This window comes from Perna viridis, chromosome 2 (genome assembly GCF_037379345.1).
Source record: "Perna viridis isolate PV_CMFRI_1.1 ecotype Kerala chromosome 2, ASM3737934v1, whole genome shotgun sequence".
Classification (NCBI taxonomy): Eukaryota; Metazoa; Mollusca; class Bivalvia; order Mytilida; family Mytilidae; genus Perna; species Perna viridis.
The window spans coordinates 52,106,655-52,126,354 of NC_142446.1; the positions used below are offsets into that span (position 1 = coordinate 52,106,655).

Consider the following 19,700-nt stretch of genomic DNA (forward strand, 5'->3'; position numbering starts at 1 on the left):
GCACGGAAAAAAATATTTTATTGCATAATTCATACTTTCAATATCAAACAAGACAATAATCCCTCATTTCATAAGAATTTATAGTAGTATTCCATGACATGACACTACCTGCATTATATAAATATCATACAAATTAAGTTAACTACTGAACAGGCAAATATCGTTTATGTAAAAGTCATGTGAATCAGCTTGACATGGAATTTATTTGATTTTCACATGAAATCTGTCACAAATTTATTTCCTCAATTTGGGTGAAAATCACAATTTTACACACAAAATTATTACAAATGACTTTTAACACGATTTGCATCTAAACTGTGCAAATAAAATTTGTGAGAGAGTCCTGTGGAATTCATATGAATCCTGCCTTCTTGTCTCCTGACTTTCATGTTAGTGTTTTATATGAAGTTCGCATGAATTCCCAATGAACAATATTTGCACTAGTATTCAAGTGTTATCCAATAACAAAATTCAAAATGTTGTAAAAAAGTTAGATAAAGTTACAAAAAAAAAGTCCTGCATACACACTGGCTTGATTATAAAGGTGGAACAAATAAGACGGTATTAAATAAAATTCATTCTGGCAGTGATTTGAAGTACAAATATATATAATTACATTAATTCCAACTTCAGAAATTAAATTAAAAAAAAAAAAAAAAATTTTAATAACAACTATATGTACATGTAACCAATAAAAAATGAAAACATACTACATGTAATTGGGACATACACAAAAAAAAATATTAGCACACGGTGTCATTATCAAAACAAATAGAAATAACTGTAATCAAGGGAACCAAGGTTATAGCAGTAATCAAAAGAATGTAATCCAGAGACAAAGACCAGACATGGAAGAGTAATCAAGGGAACCGAGGTTATAGCGGTAATCAAAAGAATGTAACCCAGGGACAAAGACCAGACATGGAAAACAGTCTAAGAGTATTTTACTCAGCACATTTGGATTTCTTAATAGCTTATGTACAAGTTTTTTTTTCTATTGAGTGTGCAGTGGTAAAAACTTTGTATTATATCAAGTTTAAATTTTAAGTGTCAGTCTGCAAGAATCAGTAAGTGGGTGAAACATGTTATGAAAATACCCATCATTTTGATAGTGTAATTTGACTATTTGCACCATCAGAATCAAGGAAAACAGACAGGATTTTCCATATCATGCTGGACCATTGAGTTACAATTTCATTGAAATGCACTGAAAATCAACATTTCACGGGCAGATAACTCTGTCAAAAACCTCATTTTTCTAAGATTCTATTGAAAAAATTCTGAGCAAAGCCAGTGATCAAATAATGGCCTTTTCAAATAGAGAAAGTATCCTTGAGTGATATTACGTTGTCAGATTGGTGGGTTTTTGACATGCATGTTTCTGATTTTTCCCATTTTGCCTGATTCTTAAAAATACTTACACATAAATACATATAATCAAGATGATATCAAGTAGTATACGATTGCCATGAATTGTGAAACTTATTTCTGGTAATTTTTTTTTTTAAATATCAGTATCAAAATTTTTGTAATGTAAAGCATTCAAAACCAAAGACTGATTATCTTCAGGTTGATAGTTCTGGGTACATCAATATAACGCAAACAGTTACAAGAATTTCCTATTTTCTATTATTACCAAACTAACTATAATGTAGAACTCGACGAGCACTATATTCTCAACAAAGAGGCTTTTGTTGAAACAAGAGGCTCCCAGAAGTCTGAACCGCTCATCTTGTTGAATTTTGCCTTTCAAAGGCAAAACATTTAACAAGAAGTTGTCCAGCAATTTTGACTCAAGAAGACTTTGGTTGGACTTATCACAAGATTTGTGCAACAATTGAAAGTTTCTTTTAATCTATCATAGTTTCAAGATATTGACTTTAAACTATTAAAAAAAAAAGTCATTTTTTCCCTTTCAAAGGCAATTACAAGGAGTCTGAAGACTTGTAGTCCTAACAATATGGACAATTTCAGCTATTGCTATTGAAAGAATTTGGATAAACCTAAGCTTTGGAGATATATGTGAAAAACTACTGTCTGACCCCTATGTTCTATTTTCAGTAACGGTGGCCATGTTTTTCGACGAATCAGAAATCCCCACACCAGTTCTATGCAGTGTACCCCAAGGAACATTCATACCAAGTTAGATTTCAATTGGTCAAGTAGTATCAGAGGAGAAGATTTTTGAAAGGAATAACATTAAAAATAGCAAAAATCGTTGAAAAAGGGCAATAACTCCAACATGGCTTAACAGATTAAAACCAAAATTTGATCAAAGATCAATCCCATCATGCTGAACACTTTTACCTAGTCAGAATTGAGCTAAACCTAACGGTGTAGGAGATATATGTGAAAAACTACAGTCTGACCCCTATGTTCTATTTTTAGTAACAGTGGCCATTTTTTACGACGAATCAAAAATCCCCACATCAGTTCTCTGCAGTATACCCCTAGGAACATTCATACCAAGTTTGGTTCTAATTAGTCAAGTAGTTTCAGAGGAGAAGAGTTTTGTATATTGTTAACGACAACGGACAACGACGACAGACGCCAATTGATGGCAATAGCTCATTTGGCCTGTAGTTGTAACTGTATAAACAAAAAAATCCTATGTTTTAAATAAAAACTTGGCACCCATTATTCTTCAATCAAGTATCCCAAAGGCTGGGCTCTGCCACAAATAATTGTTGTTTAACTCCTAATATCTGATACTAACAGAATCTATAAGTGGGGCAGTAGTGCATGACATGAAAGGGTAGTTGAGGCTGCAAACCCCCTCATCTTAAAAACACATTGTATGTAACAAATATCAAACAGCACATGAAATTGATACAGTAGCACCATCATAAAAGAAAGGAAAGTTTATTTCGCAACTTACACATATAAAAGACAAAATTAATAGTTAACTTTCATTTCAAGTGAAATAGTTTACAATAAACACAAATAATACTGAATAATTCGAAAACGAAAACAACTTATAATGACTAATTCTAAACGAATACCATATGGTGGTTTATTTTGGTGGGAGTAAAACTTTGCATTTTCATGGCAAAATGGTATGTGAAAAAATTTTGTGTTTTTTTTTTTTTTTTTTTTTTTTTATTTTAGCGGACGCTAATTGGTGTACATAGTACTGAAGCCTTAAGTGAATATTTTGCAGAATAAATTTTGGTGTTTTTAAAACAGACCACTAAAATTCACCAAAATAAGCACCCTTCAAAAATTATACACTATATGGTATTCCCAATGAAAACAACTGATAATGAATAATTTCTAATGAAAACAACAAACACTGAATAATCCCCAATGAATACAACTGAATCCCCAATGAATACAACTGAATCCCAATGAATACAATTGAATCCCCAATAAATATAACTGAATCCCCAATGAATACAACTGAATCCCCAATGAATACAACTGAATCTCCAATGAATATAACAAGTATATATTAACCATAAAAGTACATGTACTGGAAATAAGTAGATTTCAAAAAAAGCAACATTGTTTCTCATCATGACAAAATTTCCTAATGTGGCAGACATTATTATTTATTCTTGCTTCTTATGAGAGTATATAAATGGTATCATATAAAACTTCACAAGATAGTTTAAATAACAAATAAACAAAAGACAAAACCAATCTTTGATTATCATATTCTTTGTGATTATAAAAAAAAACACAAAATGAAGAAAAAAAAATAGTATCAAGTCCTTCAAAGCAAATACTGTGAAAGTACTATTGTTCGTGGGCTACCAATTTTCTTGGTTTTTGTGGGTAGGTCAAACCACGAAATTTGGTTCCCAACGAACAGTAGATTCCCATTGATATGTATACTGAAAACTTCAAAACCACAAAATCAAGAATCCACAAATTAAAGTACTTTCACAGTGATATCCATGTTCAATAATGATACAACAAATATTTTGAAAATTGTAAGAAAAGTTAATTTGAACAACTACTTCAAAACTATCCATCTACTTCTCAGAAAAAAAAAACATTGCAATACTGATGTGCTTATTGGACAACTAATTGAAACAAGTGAACATAAAAAGACACCAATTACAAATTTGTTTTAAGTTTTATAAAAAAAAAACAAAAAAACACAATACTGTAATAACAATGGCAAAACCAATAAGTATGACTTACAACACAGGCAGAAAGTAACATTCCCGAAAAGATCACTTCTGGCTTGGCTGATTGATAACATACTAATGTAAGCACTTCATCAAAATCAATCACAAACATAGCTGCAGACAATATTGTATGCACCAAGATATACATATCAAACAAACACACAAAAAAAAACAACAAAAAACAAAAACACAAAAACTTAAAAAAAACACAAAAACTATGCATATATCAAAAAAGATGTCTAAATACTCTTAATGGAAATGGAAGCTTGATTTATGGAATGATAAATATAATATCCAGAATTTGACCAGACACTTCGACTAAGCCTGACTCTGTGAGTAAACATTTTCTGTGATTGGTTGTAACGTCCAACCTCCTCTACCATCTAAATGTAATTCTACATGATGGAACTGTCTCAGACTGTCTCTATGTCCCACACTTATCAATGTAATACCAAGTTCTTCACATTTTAGATACATCTTTTTCTCTGCCTCTAATCCTATCTGACTTGTGGCTTCATCTAAAGCTGAAAATTAAAGTAAATAGAAAAAAATTAAAAAACTTTACAACTGAATGGATGGAAGAAAATAATAAACAGAATAAAGTCCCTTTTTCAACTTATTTAAGATGAAATAAAAAAAAAAAAAGATTAATTAAAGTAAACGGCAGATCCAAGTGGGGGGGTGTGTGTGTTTGGAACCCTCTCTTTGTTGTAAAATTTTGTTAATTTCATGCAAACTTTGGGCAAAAATAAGCAAATAATAGTCTGGAACCCCTTTTTAAAAATCTATGGATCCACCCCTTAAAGTTCTGTCATAAAAAAAAACCTTGTTAAGACACCTTTACACTATTGTACTGATACTATATGTACAGAAAACGTGGCCATTGTTCTCCTGAAGCTGTCTGTCACATCATTCTACTTTATATCATTCTCAAATTACCTCCATTGTTTTAAGTTTGCTTGCTTGCAATAGGAAAAAAAACCCAAAATATTTACCTGCCAGTTTAGGCTGATGATAGAACAATCTGACAAATGACAGCCTTTGCATTTCACCAGGTGATAGCTCATCATACCTGTTAAGATATTCCATGCAATATTTAAGCAACAAAGCTGTACTTCTTAAAATGAACATGGAGTTAGAGAAATGCACATGTACAAAACAAAACTTTTCAATATTGGTTTCAATGAAGATGAATGTCCATTGTTTTACAAATGTTATTGGAAGGTTTCACCAGAACATTTTTTTAAACGTGGGAGTCATACATTCACTAACGAGAACATGTTGTCAACTGAGAGGAAATGTTATTATTACCAGTAGTCCAAGTGGTGAGAGGTTCTGTACAATGCATTAACGAATCTTTTCTCATGAAAGGTAGCAATACTAGACTAAAAATAAATTAACATATGGGAGGGGAATGCCCTTCAAAATCCACTACCCTTTCCCCTTTTGTCAAAACCTATAGACAGCCCTGGTCTAAAATTAAAAGCATAACAGACATGCTTACCAATTCCATTCAGTTTCTGTATCAATACCAATTCTATCTATAATATTGTTCAGTCCTACATAGTCTATGTACTCCTGTATTTTCTCATCACCTGATGATACTGAAACAAAATTTTACCACATCTTAGTCATTTTCCATAACACCTGCCTTAGGAAAATCTGCAAAATTTATTGGCCAAAAAATATTTCTAATAAAGGCCTATGAAGCAAAACATCACAAGAGAGCATTCAATTAGAAATCAGCGGAGACTGAAGTGGATAGGACACTTCATGAATATGAACAAAGTATGCCCAGCTAATGTTTCTGTCAGATGGACTCCTGCAGGGAAATGCAAGCCGGAAAGACCTACAGAAAAAGGGAGAAGAATGGTAGGAGAGTTGAAAGAGGTGGGAATAACATGGAAAAAAGTAGAAAAGAAGGCAAAGGATGGACACATTTGGCAGCAACTGATCTCTACCTTATATAAAGACATGCACAAAGAAGACTATTAAGTAAGTAAGTTAGTCAACTACTGAATATAATAAATATCATAATATAATATCCACTGGACCCAAAAGAAATGTAATCAGTACATTCAATAAAATTAGCATTGTGAACTACTAGTATATGAATCAGAAACATGGAGGTGAACAGCTGCATCCACCAAAACACTACAAGTTATCTATAAATTATCATTGGAGGAAAGTAGAGAGATCTAGCTCCATCTGCAAATAACGGAAACAAAATGAGGAGAGACCGACTATAGAAAAAAAACAGCAAGAGATGGAAAGCCACTGTGGTTATACCATAGGATTAAATGAATGAAGTTAAGTAAATCAATAAGACCTCAGTCACCTTACACTGTTGGGTACTTGTCAAGATGTTTGACATGACATGGCCAGATATAATGACTTAGTAATAATGAAAAAAGTTCTTTTCAACTATTTATATGTAGTACATAAAAGATTTTTCTTTGTAATATTATCAACATATATGCAAAAAAATACTCACCAAATGATGGTTCTATGTCTTCTAATGGAAAAATAACCTTTAAAAAAATTGAAGATCAATTATCTACACATCATCAAAACTTACTTCAATACTGAGATCCTTTCATTCTCTAAGCTAACTTATTTATTAATTAAATATCTGTGGCATTGTGGTGCTACTTGTCAAAACTACAAAACGGAGTTTACTTTATGTGACTAAACTACAATAAGATATTGCATGCTATGTTGTGTTAAGAATGCCTCCACTTAACCATTCCTGTCAAATTGTAAAAACACATGTCTCCCCTTTTTCCAAAGTTCAAAGGGTTATTACTCAAATTCAGTGGATCATTAATTAAGAACTAATTCGTGGAGTGGGTAGATTTGTACTCATTTTAACATGGGTATGGCATTTATATTCAATTGTTTAACACCAAGTGAAAGGGAGGTGAAATGAGAATATAAAGTTGGTTAAATTTGTATATTTATGTCATCGTATGTGTATTTATATAATTGATTTAAATTAGATAACCTCTCAGCCATTCAATCATTGCGTAAACGTTTTTAAATGAGTGTTTTGTCTCAAAGCGACAGCAAAAGAAAAGAGAGTGCGCAGGTGCTAAAGGTGGGGTTGTACCAACATATACTGTTTGACAATATGAAGATGCCATATTAGAATTCCTGGTAATATACACAATTAAATATCATGTCCTAACTACCTACAAAGTTTCATGAAATTTGGTGCAGTTGTTTCTGAGGTGCTGAACTTAAAAGGTGTGACAGACAGACAGAAGGACAAAAACAATGTCTTTCCATCAAAGTGGGGGATACATAATTAAGTTAGACTGTAAACAGAAAGTGGATAAATGAGGAACCTGGAAACGGGAGACACAGTACAAGTCATCATGCAAAAGCAGTATACAAAATCTAAGCATGCTCTCCAATAGAAGCTGAGAAATCCGTTGCAGAAAAGTTTAACAGATGGATAAATGAACTGACAGACAGACAGACAATGTGATTTATAATATAGCCCTAACTCATTTACTATACATAGAGGTTGTGCACTGGTAAGTCCTATTAAAAATGCATTTCACTTAATAGAATTATGAACTTTTCACATGGAATATTGGAACATTCAGAAAAAAATATTCCATATGAAATTTTTCCCATTCTTGTTAACTATTGTATGCTTAACATTCACAGACACATGTACTTGTAAACCACAAACTTCAATGTTTTAAGCACGTTGTTTGCAATGAAATCTAATTTGGCGTATAACTACCAGTACTGTACTTATATGATAACAAAACAGAAAAGATATTGTTGAAAAAAGTAAAACAGCCTAATTTTAGGTAGATTTTTAATCAGATTGAATCCAAAATTTAAATGCACACAGAATAACACAATGATAAATTACCTGCTGTCTGAGTGAACCATCAGTAAAGTATGGCTTCTGAGGAAGAAATAGCATACTGTGTGGTCTGTCAGGAATATGGAACTTAACTTTACCTGAAATCAAAAAATCATATACGTCAAATATGTGCACACCTGTAATTTCTTTGTGAGCTTGTTCATAGTATTACCAGTTCATTTAAAAATCTGGATTCTGATTTTTCTGATTGTGCCTCCGCTATTTTGGCATTGATGCACTGTTCAGTTTCCAGCATGAGCACATGTACATGTATTACTCTTTATAGTATTTTGCCAAAATTAGCACTTAAAATAAATTTCAAAAAGATCTGAAACAAATATAAAACAAAATTCAACAACATACATTGTAAACAGAATGTTCCGGGACCCCATCATTACATAGCAATACAGAATAATTACAAAATACAGACGAAAAGCTGTATTCAAACCCTATTACATTGTATTTGTATTAGAGCAGGATAAATGTACATGTTTATAACTTTAAATACCAGAATTTTATCAGATTTTAATTAACATGTAATTATCAAACTTCTACCTGTAACAGAAGGCCAAAGGTCAGCAAGAACTCTGAGTAATGAACTTTTACCACAACCACTGTCTCCTGTTATTAGAACATTGGTGTTCATTTCCACATTGAACTTCAAATCTGTTAAAAAAACATCAAATAGTGGTTAATAGAGAAAGTTCATTCATAATGCATTGACGACTTAGAAAAAAAAAACTGACTTCAATATAAATTTCCAAGTATGAAAGAAAAGTCAACTTATGACTAAATCAAGGATCAAATTTCTTATAATATATTCATAACTAGCAAATATAATGTATGAAACTTTTTTAGGAAAAACACCATTTTCTTCTATCATCAAAGCTTCTTTTTGAATAATGATTTCATTTTTAATTTAAAAAAAAAATAGTTAAGTTCTAAAATAAGACAATACTTTTTATGAAGGGGTTCGTATGTTAGGTACAAAGAATATCTCTTCAATAAGAAAGAAGTGCACGCATCAAATTCTTACTTCTGTCTATGAAGAAGGCTATACATGAGGAACCTCCTTTGATAGAGAATATCTATGCTTTGAAGAAGGCTATACATGAGGGACTTTCTTTGACAGAATATCTCTGCTTAGAAGAAGGCTATACATTAGTGACTTCCTTTGACTGAGAATATCTCTGCATTGAGGGCTATACATGATGGATTTTCTATGACAGAGAATATCCCTGCTTTGAAAAAGGCGATACATGAGGGACCTCCTTTGACAGAGAATATCCCTGCTATGAGGAAGACTTATGTTAGGTATTTACTTCAATTTAGAATATCCTTGCTGAGAAATATAAAAGATATATTTAAAGAGATAATATCACTGCTGTTAGGAGGGCCATACCTCAAGTACTTACTTAGAGAGAAAATATGCCTGCCAAGATTAGGTAAATAAGTGAGACACTTACTTCTGAAGAGAATACTTCTGTTGTGAGGACCATATGTTATATACTTACTCATAGATGTTAAGTCTCCTGATTTTGGTAGAAGCCTCTCAATATTTCCAAAAAAATTAAATAAAAAATCAAACAATCTACCACTTATTTGTCAGTGTCAAAACGAGAGATTTAGTCACATTCAGAAAACTTTTCAGTTTTACTTGAATTTTCAGTTTAAAATGGTAAGAAATATTGTTGCAGTGAAATCTGTATTAAGTACAAATAAGGTATGTTGCTAAGCATAAAACATGTCAAGAAAACAAAACCTCCGCTTCAAGAAAATGTTGAGATGGAGATTTCTCGATTTAGAATTTTCAAGGTCAACACTGATGACATACTTCATCAGATAATATCCATAAAGCAAGGACGGTCATGTGTCAGAGACTTACTTAGACAGATCTCTGCTCTGTGGAGGCCATACGTCAAGTACTTACTTCAACACAAAATATCTATACTGAGAGAATGGTCATATAAACATGTCAGATACATACCTAGACAGATCTCTGCTCTGTGGAAGCCATACGTCAAGTACTTACTTCAACACAAAGTACATGAATCTATACTGAGAGGACGGTCATATAGTTATGTCAGAATACTTACTTCAACAGATCTTTGCTCTGTGGAGGCCATACGTCAGGTACTTACTTCAACACATATCTATACTGAGAGGACAGTCTAATATATATATATATCAGATACTTACTTCGACAGAGAATATCCCTGCTGTGTGGAGGACCATATGTCAGGTTATCCACAGTTAATGCCTTCTGCCTACTTCTCTGGCTTATATCAATCTGATTACTATCTTCACTGTCAACAACAAGGGTGTCTAAATGATAGGAATTTCTCCTGAAAAGTGTGGGAAGGAGAGGTATTCATGCAAAGCAGTGACTACAGTTGGCAAAAGAGACATCTAGCTAATGGCTTAACTATACACTAACCTTAGCCTAGTGTTACATCAAATAAGTATATTAATACAGTAAAACTTCTCTATACTGAACCCCTTTGGGACTGTAGAATTCGGTCGGTTTTGACAGCTGTATGGTATATACAGGTTCAAAACACATTTAACCCGGTGTTAAAATTGTGTTACTTTTAAACTAGAAATACTGTAAGCAAGCTCAGAAAAAGAATACCCCAACTTCAAAAGGACTAAAATTATGTTTAACCCAGAAGATGGATAACTACATAATACGGTATTCTCCCTTGCAGTGATCAGGCCTGGGTTTCATAATATTTCTCTAATTTAGGTTTTGTTCAAATCCTCAAGTTTTTTTCTCTAATCTTAAATTAATGAAGTTTGAGTTGAGTAAGGATTTGAATCTGATAATTAATTTCTTCTTTACTTGATTCGCAATTTTCCTACAAAATTTAACAGTTTAGGAGAAGTTGTAACTAGTAGGCTCTTAGGTCTCACTAACCACTTCTAACGTTTTCATTACTTTACATGTTAAAAAAGTAATTTTCAAAGTCTCACTGTGAATTCCCAGGACAAATGACATCTTAAAGTTGCATACTGTTGCGAAGCTTGAAAAATAAGGCTTCCAAAATCATTATGCTAATGGTACGATGATTGTAGAAATTCTTCACAAAATTTACTTGAATAAATAGTACTGAAAATCCATATTTTTACCTGTTCTGCTAATTGACAGCATGGAGGCAAATTACTCACACATGTAAACAATATTCATACACTTTTGTAGTTAATTACACATATGATTTTAAAGTACACATTCTCAGCTTTATTTTGACTACTTTTAATCATAATACACACAAATAATGCACTTACAATGCATATGTCTAGGTTCAGTGTGTTTTTGGTACTACATAGGGGGCTGGCCATTTGACCTGGAAGTGGTTAGTGAGAATTAGCTCCCTTTGCAGGCATTGGACAATGATTACAATGTATCTTTCTTCATGAATATCTACATTTGTTAACTAAACATTCCATCAAGTAGAATCAACACAAATGAAGCTATTTAAGGATACTTTGGTGAAAAAGTTTTCAACATGTAAAACCATGAAGTTGGAATATCTCCCTCTGTAGGCTTTGAACAAAAATCTCCTTTGGGCACATCTACATTGTTGCCAAGTCTTCCTTAAGTCTTTTTGTCAAAATTAATATGAGCAGCTACTGAGGAGTTGTGCTAACAAGATATGCAAACATACAAATGGACAGACAGACATATAGGGTTATTCCTGAAGACACCCGAATTTATGTTTGCAGGAGAAAAACTAGATGGAGCTTTTGAATCTGACTTCAGTTAGTTTTACTAGCATTGGAGAAAGAACTACAAACTAATATTAGTACTATCTAGCATTGGTTATCTAAATGAGCTAAGTTTGAAAGAAAACTGACAGAATATCATTTTTACACATGTGAACAAGAAAAAAAAATCATTACATGATTCTTTGTTAATTCAATCTTATACCTCATTACCTTTCATGTTATGCAGTTTAGAGGTATTTAAAAAATGGCTGTGTCACCTTCCTTAGACTAATTTCTACATATATATATCAACCTAAGTAACAAATTTTTACACATAAGCTACAGCAAGGTTACACAATTATCAAAGCTTACTGGATCCACAAAAAGTAAAACATGGGTTATGATCATCCATAACCACATGGTGACAGAGAATGCTTAAAATTCTAACAAAAAGTCAGACTTATTGTTATAACTCAGTAATTTCTGCTACACAAAAAAAGAATCCTTGGATGTAAAAAGAGGTAATTATTCTTATATTGTTTACCAGAAATGTAAAATTCTGCTGAGAAAATTCTTTTGTCCAAATAAGAACTACATCTGTGCAAAAGATTTTGGTATGAACAAAGGAGATAAGAAAATAAATAACTGAAAAATTCAACAAGTCCAGTCAGAATCAAATCTGAAATATTTCTGTACAATTTCCTTTCACTAGTATATACAATAATTTTTGTGTAATGAGAACTGAAGTCGGCAACAATCAACTAAGATCACAAATCACTTACATTGTTTAGCATTAAAAAATATGACACAGACACAGACTCAAAATCATAAAATACCTCCTGTTCAGAATATATGAGATATATACAATAATGCTTACTCTCTTGTGATTGGTTCATCTGTAATAAAATGGTAGGATGTCTCTTTTTCAGCTTTTATTCTCCCTAATTCTTCAATTATTTCCCCTATCCTGAAAACATAATCCTCTATACATGTATATATCATTTTAAAGAAAAAAAAACTTGAAAATTAAATTCATCATCTTTGTCCTACACGGTTCTTGAGATATCAGTTAAAATTTTAATTCTGTGACCTTGACCTTTGACCTATGATAAGGAATAACAATGTGCAAAGGTTGGTCAATTTAATTTCACATTTTAATGTTAAATTGAGAGTGTTCACAAGGGTGCTAGGGACATAAGGGCTCAACAGAGTAAGATAAACAAACAGCAATGTTATTTTTTCCCTGTACAACTTGTTAACAAAATGAAAACAAGACAAGATTTCACCTTCACACCAATACTTAAGGATGTGTCCTGCTCAGTTTAAGAATAACAAGGATTTCATAGGACTGTGAAATCTGTTTAGATCTTTCTTCTAGAACGTTATAGAGAGATTGATGGTCAGAGTACTCATTTTTGGGATAAAAAACATTTAAAATTTTGGCGGAAAAAGATTTCCCTTCATTTTCCCATAGATTTTGTCTTCACAGGTCTTATCTGAAAAAAAAAAAAAACCTGAAAAAATAACAAGGATTTCATAGAAACCTCTAAAATAACATTTTATGGTATGTTTGATGAAATTATGAAAATAAAATGGGGGTCACTAGGTAAGACATATTAATGTTATGAAAGTGGATGTCTAAAAATCTGACAAAAATGGCTGAACATGAGTAGTGACCATCCTTAAACTACTGAAAACTTTACCTGTGTGCATTTCCAGCCATTCTAGCAACATTGGTGGCTAAATCTATCAACTTGGTGAAACAGTTGATCAAATACATTATAACAAAGGATGTCTGCAAAAGAAATATGTTGAACAACTCATAAAAAATAGAATCCTAAAATTCTTTGGAACAGACCACGGCTGTTAAAAAAGTTTTACATAGTTGAACAATTATTGTATTATGGATTTCCATTTGTCAGGAAAAAGAGCTACCAGTACCAAGTACTTAGTAGAAAAAAATTCCTTTTGTTAAATACAAGTCACATTGTTTTATCTAAATTTCAGTTGGAGCATTGTCATAAAATTCTACTAGCGCTACACAAGGAAACAAATTCATATTATAAATCATAATGACACAAAAAAAATCAATAACTCATGCAATATGTAGCCCTTTACATAATAATAGTTACTTACACTGCTAATTTTAGCAGAAAGATCAGCTGATGACAAACTATCAAAAGATCCGCTAAATATTGGAATGGCAAGGAGGAGATAACTCAGTATACTTCCAAAATAGTCGGACAGGTTAATAAAAACTGAAAAAAAAAACAAATTCATTAAATATTGGCCTTTATATCATGAAAGCTATAATTATATGCTGAACAAAGTTTACTGGTGTCATGCGACATTTTGACTCCATGCAATATTGATCCTAGGATTAAAATATCATGTAGAAATTTGAACCACCCAAATGATAATGTATCATATTTAACCCCCTGGCACAAATCCTCCTGGTAGGTTTCTGTCACAGAATGAATGTGGTCAAAGAACTTTAAAAACTGAAATTGGATATTATCCAAAATCTAAACATATAGCCATATTCAGCATATCAAAGAATTCCAAGAATTCAATTAATGCTGATATGAAATTAATTTTAAATTTGGACCCTTTGGACCTTTCTGAGAACCAATTTGAAAATGGGACCCAAAATCTAAAAACAGTTCGATTAAAAAAAACCCAAAAAAACAAAGAACTCCAAGTGATGTTATAAGAAGTTGTTTAATTTTGAACTATATGACCTCAACATAGACCAATTCTAAAATAGGGTCTGTAAGTCTCATTCCATTTTCATTTTCCTAACAAGAATTTCTGATGTTTACTTCCGGCATCTCAAAACGCTGTATTACAATGCAAAATCTTCTATTTTTCACCCTTTCTTAACAATTTTATCATGTGGAAATAGATATTTATCATTTTTATTGCTATTTCAACACAAAAATATGTTTTTTGCTTTTATATACTGAACCCATGCTCTGAAAATGACAAATCTCTATGCATTTGAATGGTAGTTAAGACCCATTCACAAAACCAATTAATTTCATGACGAGACTTACAAACCGTATAGAACCCAAAAGCATTGAAATTTATGAATCCATACAACTGCTTTTTTATGTCCTAAGTGGTTCAGGCAATAACCCAAAAATTAATTCCTATCTTTTTTTTAGACTGCAGTATAAAACCTAATGGTACAAAAATCATTAAGTTGTACTTGTTATATTCCCACTCATACAGGAAGTTGATATCAGACATGCATTGTTTACAATGCATGCCCTATCTACATTAAAAGATGCATGCCAAATTTGAAACGTCCCTGTCCAGTGGGAGACAAGAATTTTTTGACAAAAATTTTGGACAAAACTGGCAGACAACGTGATTCTGTGGTACACAACCAACTTACTGAGTGGGGATACAAATATGAACTACATCTTAGTTTGATTTAAGAAGACTTACAGTTTAATGGATATTCCCACAGAACAAGTTTCTGTGAAGTTTTGAGTAATTTCAGGAAATGATTATTGGTTTTCCTTTCTTCTATATATCCAGACTTATAAAATGCTGCTGACTCTGCATACATTCTCACCTGCATATGTTTAAACCTAAAATCATTAATAATGCATTATACTAATTGCCTAGATATTAAAAAAGAGTTGTTCTAATTCTAAAAGTACCTACGAAAAAATTGGTGTGCAGTAGCAATGTTATTGTACAAATGGTACTACCAAAAAACCAACATTTTGCTGTGTGACTTTCAGGAACACTGACAAGCATTACAAAACTCTGTGAACCATAACCCTGTACACCATTCACATATTACATAAAAATGAAAGAAGCACCATAGTAAGGGAAGAAATATTATGGCAGAGACACAGAGGCGGCTGATGGGATGTTTGTCTCAATAATTGACAAAAATGTACATTTTTTCCATTAAAATCACAATTTTCCCCAAAATTTTCTAAATAAGCCCCATTCTGCTGGGCACATACTTATACATGTGTTTATGTCCTCACCCCCCCCCCTAATTTGAAATCATGGATCCAGCCCTGAATATGAATGAAATGACAGCAAAAGTAAAACAGTCCTTGTTATTTATCAAGCATTCAATTGCAATTATTGGACATCACTTTGAAAATGGACAATTTCTAATAACACTTAGAATTTCAATGACTAATTATCAAACATTTTTGTAAAAATTAATAATTTCAGCGGGTAATTTTGAGCCCCCTCTAATCCCATTCACTATAAAAATGTACCTAAAGTTTCCTTCTTTTAATTTCTTCCTAAACACATAATTAACCACTGGAGACATGAGTAGTTTATTGATAATGGTGAAAAAAATAAAAAATGAGATCACTCCAACTGGTCCTAGATAGGTTGTGCTGAAACACATAAAGATAGAATGTTAATACATATACAGCTTACTTTATATACAGACATGATGACCTTAAAATAGTTTGGTCAGATGAAATGACTGAATAATGTAATTCTCTTATTATCTGAAATATCAGAATTAAGTTTAACCACGTTCAACAAAACGGTAGATTTATTAAATTGAATAGTCTGTACCAAATTATGAAGTCAATATCATGAGTAAAGCTAACTCTTTATTTATTTTAAAGTTTTATAGTTTTCCTTTTCTATTTTGTCTACTCCAGACATGACATTTTATGAGCAACTAGGCAGGTTTTTCTAGAAAAGCAGAGGACCCTTACCCTACCAGTGCACCTGGTCCATGCTTCCAGTTTTCAGTGGAGTTTGGGTTGCTCATTCACCTTTGTTTCTTTGTAAATGTTATTTTGGTTGGTTTATGTTCTTCCTCGCATGTATGTCTATTTTCCCTTTCTAGTCTTTATCAATGGAATATATTCTTTGGATTTCCTCTAGAATCTTGGTTCCCTTTGATTACCCTTGAAATTAAGATTTTTTCAAACTTACCTCTGAACACTTTTGTATAAATAATATCCAATGGTAAATGGTGATATGACTAGTGGTGCAAACACTATACTGAGGTAATAACAAAATCTTTCTACATCTTGAGTTATTCTTTGGTCTCTAAATAAAAACAAGAAATAGATTGATTGATTGATTATGGTATAACGTCCCATGGCAGATATTTCGTGTATTCAGGACGAGAATAACTGACCAATCGAACAGACCCTGCTTTGTACTAGTCAGCTAAGCCTGATTTTTACTGTGCTAGTTCACAGAGTCAACTACCCATAGGTAGGCATGCCACTCCACTCAGACACATTCCGACTCCCAGCCATAACTCTATCTTAAATACAGCATGCTTAAAGAGAAGCAGTGACTTCCAAGCCTTTGGTGTGACTCAGTGAGAGATGGAACCCATAACCTCCCCCATTCGAGGTGAGCAGGACACCTTGAAACCAATTAGGCAGTTAACAAGAAATAAACTATTCAGTTGAAGGTGTTACTTTGTTTCTGCACCTATATTTCATACTTGGGACAAGATTTTTTAAATTTCATCCATATACTGCAACTAATTATAACTAAATTTCAAAATTAACATACACATACCAAATGATAAATAAAATTTTTCTTTCATCTAATACATGTTTTATTAATTATCATTATTCAAAAAAAAGTTATCACATCTATTTACTTGTATGGTACGTCATAAATTAATAAGAAATAAGCTCAATTAGATTGCTTTAACACCGACCTCACTAACTTATGTTACACAATTCATAAAAGTCAAAATTTCTTGACAATGGTTACAAATGTATGTAGACAGACAATGTATGCTAAAAGGAGAAAAAAAATTTGACTATAACATAACTGACTACCAATTTCATGTGTCTTGTAAAATTATAAGTTACTTTAAAGAAAAGGCAACAGATATGGTGAAACGCAACAAATCCACCAACATGTAACCTTACTACAAAAAAAGTTAATACTTCACGTCTTCTATGCCTACCATTTTTACAAACTAGGCTGCAGAAATCTGGGCAGAATAAAAGTGTAAAATACTTACGGATTGTCTACCTTGCTAAAGCTATTAATGCTATAATAGACTGGATCTTTAAAGTATAATCTATGAAGGTAATGAGTTATGTTGCCTCTCCATAAAATTTCTAACAATGATGTTATGAACAGTATAGTACACTTTATCTGAAACAAACAGATCCAAATTAATTACATTAGGTATCTTATTAAAGAGGTATACAATGTCATCCAGAAAAATGGGTTTAAAAAACTTCTGTCAGGATGTGATGCTGGCGTATCTTCCCAATGCCTTTCTAAGTATCCTACCTCAGTTTCAAGCTTTAGGGTAGTGGATCCAGAGGGAATGTTCTATGGGTTGATCAACCTTTCATTTGAAAGTTTTATTTCCATGCAAAACTTGGGCAAAAATGAGCAAATAATAGCCAGGAACCCACTTTTCTCTGGACCCCCCCACCCACCCCCCTCTAAAATTTCTGGATCCAACCCTGCATTCAATGGTAACATCAGAATTTTTTGCTGACCCTAACTATGGCTGTAAAATTAATGTTCAATATTTTCTTAAATTGTATCTCAAATGGCTGTTCAGCCTGTTCTATCTACCCTTAAAATCAATTTGTACACAAATATACCTTTAGCAATGTATAAATGATGTCTTAATCACTGGTTTCTAGTTACTTACAAATGCCTCTGATAAAATAAGTACAGCAGCTAATATTGTAGTTTCTTTAAACCCTGAACTATCCTTGGTTCCAAACACTTTATAATATCTTGATGGTATATTGCCTATACTGAATATAACAACTTGCTCTGAAAATAAATAAAATCATACATAGAAAATGATATTCATATTACATTTTTAACTGAAGTAGGATTGTGCATTTGTTTATTACAGATATACATTTTTAGGTATTTGTAACCTATTCAATATTAGTGTAACATATACAAATGTTGATGAGGCTTAACACAGTTTGAGCTTATGCTTTAACTGTAAATTGGAATTATAAATTCTGCTGACAATTTTTCATCCTTGATAAAAATTTGTCAGACTGGTCTGCATAAGAAGGTCCAGGGGTGGCTAAGCCAGTCAGCCGGTCCCCTGTAATAAAAGTTTCTAGATCTGCCACAGTTCTGCTAGGTTGGATTATATGATTCCTCTATGGTGAACATGAGCGAATGTTGCGTACAGCAAAAACCGACATTTTCTTATTTCAATGAAACTTTTTAACAATGACATAAAATTAATTATTATTAAGTGGTAAATAACCAGATACTGTAATAACAATTAATCTCAGCTGGTACAACAGTTTTTTTTTAATTACCAAGTAAACCTAAACAAAGCAGCACCAAACACAGTAGAACAGTTGCACTCCACCACTTCGGAAAGAGAACAGATACCAACTTGAATACTCTCTTGAAAAATTTCAAATCAAAGTTTAATCTAAAAAAGAAATAAAAAAAAAACATGTTAATTATGTCTAAGCTTTATTTTTTAACCTTATTGAATTGTAATAGCATTTAACTCAAATAATTCAAGCCATCACTGTCATCGATTCTCTCTGACTCACAAGAAGCGTGTTAATGTAGTGATCGATAGTGAGTGGAATATAATGACTGAATTATTCGGGTTAAATAGCATTACGCAGCAGACTTAATAAAAAGCAGAGAGGAGGTGATACATGTTTGCCAAGAACTCCCACTTTCATTTCTAATTCAGGAACAGTTATATATCACATAACCAGTCTTAATTTGTCATTTGATTGTTGCAATGCACTTTAGAGATTTTTGAAATTATATAAATTCTGTATGAAATTCCAACTTTGCCAGAGTTATTGTTCTTGATTTGGTTTAAGTAATGAATGGGGTCTTCTACACCTGTCACCATGAATCACTTCTACTACAGACAATGCCTAAATTTTATATAGATAGATGCTTTAAAAACATTAATTCGTAGATCTGATTCTAAAATTAAGTTTTACAGGTTGAAATTTTGACCATTACTTTTTTTCTAG

The 19,700-nt window shown here is 32.2% G+C and overlaps 1 protein-coding gene across 3 annotated transcripts in view; it reads right to left on the reverse strand.

Annotated features, from left to right (window-relative positions):
- Nucleotides 1-19,700, reverse strand: part of LOC148625723 (lysosomal cobalamin transporter ABCD4-like) — a 22,856-nt gene continuing 3,156 nt past the window's right edge. For 2 of the 3 annotated variants that reach the window (XM_088569441.1, XM_088569442.1), the window contains exons 2-17: nucleotides 19,011-19,129; nucleotides 18,371-18,498; nucleotides 17,720-17,856; nucleotides 16,660-16,776; nucleotides 15,978-16,103; nucleotides 15,178-15,323; nucleotides 13,861-13,982; nucleotides 13,428-13,519; nucleotides 12,602-12,691; nucleotides 10,219-10,364; nucleotides 8,575-8,685; nucleotides 8,026-8,117; nucleotides 6,631-6,667; nucleotides 5,641-5,740; nucleotides 5,132-5,208; nucleotides 1-4,660 (exon numbers count right to left, since the gene is read on the reverse strand). In XM_088569441.1, coding sequence (XP_088425567.1) covers nucleotides 4,455-4,660; nucleotides 5,132-5,208; nucleotides 5,641-5,740; nucleotides 6,631-6,667; nucleotides 8,026-8,117; nucleotides 8,575-8,685; nucleotides 10,219-10,364; nucleotides 12,602-12,691; nucleotides 13,428-13,519; nucleotides 13,861-13,982; nucleotides 15,178-15,323; nucleotides 15,978-16,103; nucleotides 16,660-16,776; nucleotides 17,720-17,856; nucleotides 18,371-18,498; nucleotides 19,011-19,129 — 1,846 coding nt within the window. In that variant the 3' untranslated portion in view covers nucleotides 1-4,454. The remainder of the gene's footprint in view (nucleotides 4,661-5,131; nucleotides 5,209-5,640; nucleotides 5,741-6,630; nucleotides 6,668-8,025; nucleotides 8,118-8,574; nucleotides 8,686-10,218; nucleotides 10,365-12,601; nucleotides 12,692-13,427; nucleotides 13,520-13,860; nucleotides 13,983-15,177; nucleotides 15,324-15,977; nucleotides 16,104-16,659; nucleotides 16,777-17,719; nucleotides 17,857-18,370; nucleotides 18,499-19,010; nucleotides 19,130-19,700) is intronic. The other variant, XM_088569443.1, reaches the window with a different exon arrangement.